Raw genomic sequence first — 8,054 nt, 5'->3', positions numbered from 1 at the left:
GTCTCTACGTTTGATATCGCTGCTATTTCACAGATGTTTTCACTTAAATGGTCGTGGACTCAAATATGTTTAAACATGTTTTGTTGCGTAATAAAGACTATGTGGTCTCATTTGGGCTTCTTCTTCTCACACGTTCTCACACTTATACTCATTTTTCGGTTTGAACAAAAATTGAATATCGACATCGGTCATATCAGTTATCGGCGATATCAGCAATCTTAACACCAAATATCGGTATCAGCCAGAAATTCTAATATCGTGCATCACTGGAAAACACCAACCAAATCAAAGGTTAAAATCGTAACATTTCATCAGTCAGTCTAAAAATGTCAAAAAATATACCGTTTTCACTAATTGGATTCTGTAAAAAACTAAAAATTCTGTCGTCTTCAGTGCAACCAGGAAACCATGTCTGACTCAGCTGTGACCAACAGTCACGTGTAAAAAATTCTGCAAATTTCAGCGAAAACTAGATTGAACTGCAGGTTGTGTAAGTCATTCATATCTGTAGTGTGTAGAGCCGCCGTTTTTAAAGTGTCGGTATTTTTAAATGCTGATTGCAGGTTTTAAAAACTAACTTTACTAAACTTGTTTTTAACTTTGATAAACTGCATAAAAAGACATTTCTGAGTTCCTTCTCCTGATGGTCTCGGTTGTTCTGTTTCTGTAGAGCTGCAGGATTTTAGATTGGAGTAAAAAATGAGACAGACGTGGGGAAAAAAACTTGACATGAAAACAGGAGTTTTCGTAGTTCTCAGAGGCCAAAATATCGCTTTGTTGAACTAGAATTTCCTGCTACTGCTGCAGAACACCTAGTTTTGCTAATTAATTTGGATATTTCTCGTGTAAAATGAGAAAAGACAAAAGCGTTGCTACTCAGTTAACACAGATAAAACCCACTGATTACACTAATTATGGGTTTGTCGGCGCCGCAGGTGAACTGAAACAGCGGTGAGGTGTTGTTGGTGCACAATGCGGCCTTTTTGCGCGCCCAGATATTGACCGGCGTTAATCCACAGACCTGTGCGAGTGTGTTTTTGTGTAGGTGTGCAGCCGCTGAACCCGCTGCCCTCCGAGCATTCTTGGTATTGTTGTCGTCTGCGCCTTTGTGTCCCACAGACGCTATTATTTGGTCACTTCACTCCCTCGCTCACTCTCAGTATTCACTTAATTCTGCACTCCCAGGCCAGGAGTGTGTGAGTGTGTGTGTGCGTGCGCGCCCGTGAGCGTGCACGTATCAAATGAGAATTAAAGCGGCTCAGGGTGTCGAGGTTCTGGGGTCAGATTTCCTTCATGTCACCACCAAAGATCGATGGATGTGACCTCTGACTGCTGCAATTTGTATATAAACACGGCGCCGGCCAATCACGGCATCGCGTGGGCCGGCGGCGGCCAATGGGAGCGTCCGGCAGCATCGTGCTCCGCGGCGCTCCGGCCCTTTGTCCGTCAGGATTAGCGCCATGGCAACGGCGGTCGCCTGGGAGGTGAGTTTCCCAGAGCAGCGGGACGGACACACAAACACAGAAACACACAAACACAGAAACACAAAAACACAGAGCGCAGGCCAAGTTACACTTCCTCCTCCACGGCAACACACTGTGTGACACTGTGTGGGTCTGGGGGTGTGTAGCCGTGTGTGTGAGTGTGTAACTGTGTGTGAGACTTTTTGTGACTTGTGTGACTCTGTGGGTTTGTTTGCAACTGTGTGTGTGTGCGAGACTGTGACTGTATATGTGTGACTTTGTGTGTGTCTGTGTGTGTAACTGTCTGTGTGTAAATGTGCATCTAACTGTGGGTGTGTGTGTGTGTTTGTGTCTGGGGGTGTGTAAATGTGTATTTGTGTATGTGTGAGACTGTGTGTGTCTGTATGGCTTTGTGTAACTGTGTGTGGGACTTTTTGTGACTTGTGTGACTCTGTGGGTTTGTTTGCAACTGTGTGGGTCTGTGTGAGTAACAGAGTGTGTGTGTAAGTGTGTGTGTGTGTCTTGGTGTGTGAATTTGTGTGACTATGTGGGTTTGCTTGGAACTTTTGTGAGACTAACTTTGTGTGTCTGTGTGTGTAACTGTCTGTGTATTTGTGTACGTGTGAGACTGTGTGTGTCTGTGAGACTTTTTGTGATTTACAACCGTGTGGGTCTGTGTGTAGCTGTAATTGTGTTACTGTGTGTGTCCATGACTATATAAGTACGACTTTGTGTGAGTGTGTGTGCAACTCTGTGTGTAACTGATTGTAACTGTGTGCGTTTGTGTGTAGAGTAATGTGTGTGTCTGTGAGTGGTTGTAAGTGTGTGTGTGTCTGACTTTATTTGACTCTGTGTGTGTGTGTGTGTGTGTGTGTGAGTTGTGTAACCTGGCTGCTCCATCAGTCTGTTCGATGACGTCATTCAGCTTCATTCAGTCTTTTCCATCAACGTTCCTCATTCAGACAAACAACACAAAGTCACGGCAGACACACAACATCAGACATTCACACAACGTCACACAACGTTACACAACACACTGGTGACGTGTGGAACACAACAACACAACAGCAGCCTAGATGTGAGCCAGCAGCTGATCAAAGTGTCCAAACACCTGAAGCAGAGTTTATCTGAAAGGTCAGAACGAAACTTTTACCCGATCACCTGTGATCACCTGTCAGCTGGAGCTCACCTGTTACCTGTCAGCTGTCAGGTGGAGCTCACCTGTTACCTGTTACCTGTCAGCTGGAGCTCACCTGTCTGAGGTGGACCCATGAAGTTCTGCTCGGTTTGACCTGCTGCTGGTCCTGATCCGTTCTATAATTACAGGTGACTGATGAAGCTGCTGCTGATTGTCTGTATTCAGAACAAACATTCTGAACATCTGGAAGCAACAGAACCAGTCTGAGGTTCTGATGCTAGATTCTGACCCGGACCGATCCGGTCGGTGTCTTTGATCTCTCAGGGATAATTAACGATCGATAATAAGGAACTCTTATTGATCCTGCTGCAGATGTTGAATAAACTGAGAGGAAACGTTCTGAACATCTGGAAGCAACAAGAGAAACCGATCACGTCCATTACTGTTGATGTTACCATCTGTGTGTGTCTGTCTGTGTGTGTGTGTGTGTGTGTGTGTGTGTGCGTCTTTGTTCATGTGTCTTTATGTATGTTTCTGTGTGTGTCTGTCTGAGTGTCCATCTGTGTGCGTTTGTGTGTATATATGTTGGTGTGTCTTTGTTTGTGTATATGTATGTATGTATGTTTGTCTGTGGGTGTGTCTGAGTGTATAAATGTGCATCTGTGTTTGTGTATCTTTATGTGTGTGTGTCTTCTTTGTGTCTTTGTATGTGTGTTTGTGTGTTTGTGTGTCTATGTGTGTGTTTGTGTGTGTCTCTATATGTTTGTGTTTCTGTGTATGTGTGTGTTCGGTCTTTGTGTCTGTCTGCATGCTGTGTCTTTGTGTGTGTGTGTGTGTGTGTGTGTGTGTGTGTCTGTGTGTCTGTGTGTCTGTGTGTGTGTAGATGTTGTGCGGTTCCTCACCACTGACTCTAAATGTTCCTGTGGAGCAGAACTCTGTAGAACCTCTGATCTGTTTGTTTCCTCAGTGGATTCAGGAAGGAGAAGCTCCAGCAGCTGGAGTCTGTACACGGAACACATCACAACACACCACAACATGACACAACAATACACAACAATACACAACACGTGACTGCAGGTTCTTTGTTGTTTCTTACATTCAGAACCGACCCAGAACCCGGAGCGTCTGCAGAATCCAGGGAACCGTTCGGAGCTCAGACGAGGTTCAAAGTTTCGATGCTTCAGCAGGAATTCTGTGTTTTAATAAATTACTCAGGTGACAAATTAAAGGAAAACCAGAACCTGGACTCTCCTGCTGCTCATATTTGGGTCCGTTTAGAGAAAAGTTGCTGCTAATCAGCACAAAGTTGTTCTGATGTTTAAATCCTGATGTTCGAATTCTGAATGAACGTCAAGATGAGGAAGAAGAACAGAGAAAATCCAGGTTTTTATCTTCGATGTTGTTCAAACAGACGTAAACTTTTGTTTTTCTAAATGGTGAAAGTGGGTCAGTGGATGATTTTAATTAACTTTATCCCAGAGAGTGTTGAACTTATCAGAGTAAGATGTCACGGATGCATTTTATATATTTATAGTTTGGAGTTGGAGCAGAAGGAACCGGTTCAAAGTGAACGTCGCGTGTTCTGCGGATGTTTGTTTTTAAAGTTGCAGCACAAACTAAATTCCATCACGTGTAATAAATAAGAGTCAGACGTGTTAAATTAAAACTCGGTGAACAAGCAGATTCCACCTGGAACAAGCAGAACAATTCTATTTTAGTTTATTTCTACATTTGTTTATGGCTTTTTTTGTTGTTATTTGGCTGAAACGTGAAATGANCTCCTCCTCTTCCTCCTCCAGGGCTGCTGTACATGGTGCTGAAGCACCTGGTGGACCGACACAACCTGTACTTCGCCTACCTGCCGGCTCGCCTGGACCACCAGGTCCACCTGGGAGCCGTCAACCAGGCTCTGGCTGCTCCCATCATCTGCCTCATATGGTTGTACTTCTTCTCTGTGCTCAGAGCAGGTGAGGATGATTAATGATTAACCACTGTGGCTGATCAGCATGTGGAAGATGACCGAAGCTTTTCTGATACTGACAGTTTAAACTCAGTCGTGCTGCAGAACCTGTTTCCTACGTTGGAGCTTTTGTGGTTTGTTAATTGCACAGTTCTGATGAACTACTCAGCTTAAAGACGGAGTCAGTTTTTGTCAGATTTAGTGAATATCTCCTGAGTCTGTGAGCTACTACTCATCTATGATCACCAACATTATTTCTATTTGCTAAATGCCAGAATAATGAGAGAGAGAATTGTTTTGTTCTGGGGTTGATGCGCACACTTCACACCAAAACACTTCATCTCTGGGAACCTGATGTACCGCCAGGCTTCAGGACAACAGAGTCAGTGTTGTGGAGTGGCCATCACAAAGCCCTGATCTCCATCCTGGAGAACATCAGCGGAGCAAGGAGACCAGCAAACCTGACTCAGTTCTGTCAGGAGGAATGGGCCAGAACCCATCAGACTGTTGTGAGAAGCTTGTGGAAGGAAACCCAGAACGTTTGACCAAAGTCATAGAGTTTAAAGGCAACGCTGGCAGATGCTGAGGAGATGGATGGAAACTTCTGACTCTGAAGAAAGTCATAAAACATTCTCTCTCATTATTCTGGCGTTTAGCAAATAGAAATAATGTTTGTGATCCTGACTGAGCTGAAACAGGAAAAGTTTAGTCTGATTAAAGTCAGATTTTTTTTTTTTTACAGCGTATGTAAACTTCTGGTTGTACTTGTGTTTATACAACAAGTTAAACAGGTGGTCTAAGAAATTTGTTATATCAGAACGTGCAGCTTAAATCAGGCTGTTGGTAGCGATTGGTCGAACGGTTTTTAAGAAATTTGTTTAAAAGAAAAAAAGAGCTGGGCTAAAGATCTCCACCACTGCTGACACCAGCCGTCTTTGGAACCCTGTAGCTCCGCCAGATTTTACAGCAGAAACTTCATTCAAAGCTTAAACGGCTTCTAAGGCTTTGAACGTTATTCGCCTAAAAAAATCTCTGAACTTCACTGCAGGCTTCATGAGGTCCACGTCTCTGTTCACGCTGGTGGTCCTGTGCGTCACCGTGTTCTTCTGCGTCGGCTACACCTGCTTCGGACACTTCAAGTACCTGAGTCCTCACAACTACGCCGTGAGTTCTCCGTCCTGGTGCTCGTGACGCGGTCCTGTGCCGTCCTTCGTCCCTCTGATCTCGTTCTGTTTGTGTTCAGGTCAAAGACGAGGACGACGATAAAGGAGAAGAAGGAGTGGAAGAAAACGCCACGGTACTGTACCCGCTCTGTAAACAAAGATCAGACGGATTCAGGACAAGCTGACCTCGCGCTGACCTCCCGGGATGTTTGTTTGGCGTTTTTCTTACGTTAGATATTAACGAAGTAATGGATAACATAATGATTAAACACTTTGTCTTCAGCTGCCACAGAAAAATGCAAATACAGTAAAATAACACGACAAACAAGGGAAGTAAATAAAACAGAAGATAAGCGGCTTTTTTGTAGGTCAAACGTATATGCGATGGTTGTTGTTGCGATTTGTTTTTTCTTTAAGCTTCAACACAAGCAGTGTTGCATTAAACACATCAGGGAGGACAAAAAATACACAAAAATAGATAATCTGCCGTTAAGTTATCTTTAAAAGTAAGTAAATAAATAAAATTCAAGCTAGAAGCTGTAAAATGGTTGGATTATCAGCATTAATCGTGTGAGACAAACAGGTTTGTTGGGAAAATTATCCAAATCTAAGCTTGAAATTATAATATTTCAATCAAATGTAAATGTAATCTTTAAAAATTTTTGCCAAGAACAAATAGTTTGTGGGAATCAGATTCCGTAAAAAACTAAAAATTCTCACCTTTTTGCTGCCAACGTGAAGCCGTGAGCGACTCGGCTGTGACCAACAGTCAGGTGGCAAAAATTCGTTTTCGGCTGAACTGCAGGCAGTGTTTCTACACAGAGCAGAGAGGACGCAAGGGAGGAAACTGCAGGCAGTGTCTCGATAACTAGACACTAAACGTAAAACCTTTTACGTCGGACAGCAAGGCTGTCGGATTGTCAATATGGAGGTCCAGATAAAAGGGATGTTAAGACGTTGCTGACTTGGTTGTAATGTTTTATTCTGTAACATCGGACAAGGAGCTTCGTCTTTTCTTAACGTTTCTTTCCCGTCTGTTTCCAGGTTTACCTTCCCAGAGTGCTGAACCCTAAATCTCCTGCCAGCGGCCTTCAGAAGTCCAAATCTCAGCAGTCCTACGGCTCCACGGAGGAAACCCCGTCTCCTGAACCCCGTCTGCTGGAGGAGGACGCGTCAGAGGCTTGAATTCGTCCTGATTTTATAAAATCTGCTTCCTTCACNCTGAAACATACTGGGAACCACTTTAAAGAGGCTGAAACATACTGGGAATCACTTTAAAGAGGCTGAAACATACTGGGAACCGGTTTAAACACATGAAACATACTGGGAACCAGTCTAAGGAGGACAAAACAGGAATCATGTGCTTGTGTTTGTTGGTTCTGGTCAGACGTTAATTAAATTTGTGGGTAAGAGAAGTTTGTGTCCCAGGAGACAGAAAATGAACGAAATAGAGGAAATTTCTAACAGATGATCAGAAAGAGGGAAAATGTTTCCCTCTGAGTTTCGGAGAAAGAAGCGTCGGCTCAGGTTTACCACAGCCTGGCCACACACAAACTGATTAACCTGAGTCACAGTGGCTCAGCACTTCAGAAAGACCCATGTCCCTGTTCAAATCAAACCCTTCTGTTTGGTCAGCTCTGAAACACAAACAGATTTGACCGATAATGCAGCCGATTGCAAATATTCTGCACAATAACTGAACCACACAGCACACAGTGACACATTTCCTCCACGCTGACTTAAGTCCTGCTCAGACTGCTGCCGGCCACGCTGAGGCCCGGCCATGGGAAGACTCCTCCAGCATAAATAAACAGGTGTTTGTTTGTTTGTTACCTTCTCTGCTGCACACAGCGGCCGAGTATACAGGAAGTGCAGCGCTGGCTCACGTTCCCACGAAGCCGTGCAGCCACGTTAGCTGGATCAGCATCCTGCCAGATGTTCGCTGGGATGAAGCGACGCCGACTTCCAGACACTCTGGTCAAAGCCGCCAGAACCAGAACTGCCAGGACCGTCCTCTGAGCTTCATGGGAGAAAGACCGGAGAGTCAGAACTCAGTCTGGAACCCAGAGATGAGACGTGATGCCTGTCAGAGAAAAAAGAAAATTACACTGTTAGAATTTTAATTATCCCTTATTATGCACAAAATGGAGAGTTGAGGAAGAGTCATGAATAAAAGTTTCCATCCACTCATGAAGATCCTGCAGATCATCCAGTGACTCCCGTATCTCTGGATTTTCTACGATGGAATCATAGAAACACATGAATGTTTCTCACAAAAAACAATCACGTATTTGGGTTCTTTTGGAAATATGACATCAAAAAAAAAAAAA

The 8,054-nt window shown here is 44.0% G+C and overlaps 1 protein-coding gene across 1 annotated transcript in view; it reads left to right on the top strand.

The window, feature by feature from the left end:
* The window catches only part of tmem63a (transmembrane protein 63A), a 27,819-nt gene extending 20,881 nt beyond the window's left edge, over positions 1–6,938 (top strand). The window contains 4 exon segments of the mRNA XM_008290696.1: positions 4,301–4,568; positions 5,610–5,725; positions 5,805–5,858; positions 6,769–6,938. Of these exon segments, the coding sequence (XP_008288918.1) occupies positions 4,301–4,568; positions 5,610–5,725; positions 5,805–5,858; positions 6,769–6,909 (579 nt within the window). The 3' untranslated portion in view covers positions 6,910–6,938.
* Positions 6,939–8,054: the final 1,116 nt, after the last annotated feature.

This window comes from Stegastes partitus, unplaced genomic scaffold (genome assembly GCF_000690725.1).
Source record: "Stegastes partitus isolate 25-593 unplaced genomic scaffold, Stegastes_partitus-1.0.2 Scaffold691, whole genome shotgun sequence".
Taxonomy (NCBI): Eukaryota; Metazoa; Chordata; class Actinopteri; family Pomacentridae; genus Stegastes; species Stegastes partitus.
The sequence above is the reverse complement of the archived record's forward strand: the minus strand, read 5'-3'. Positions and strand labels throughout refer to the sequence as shown.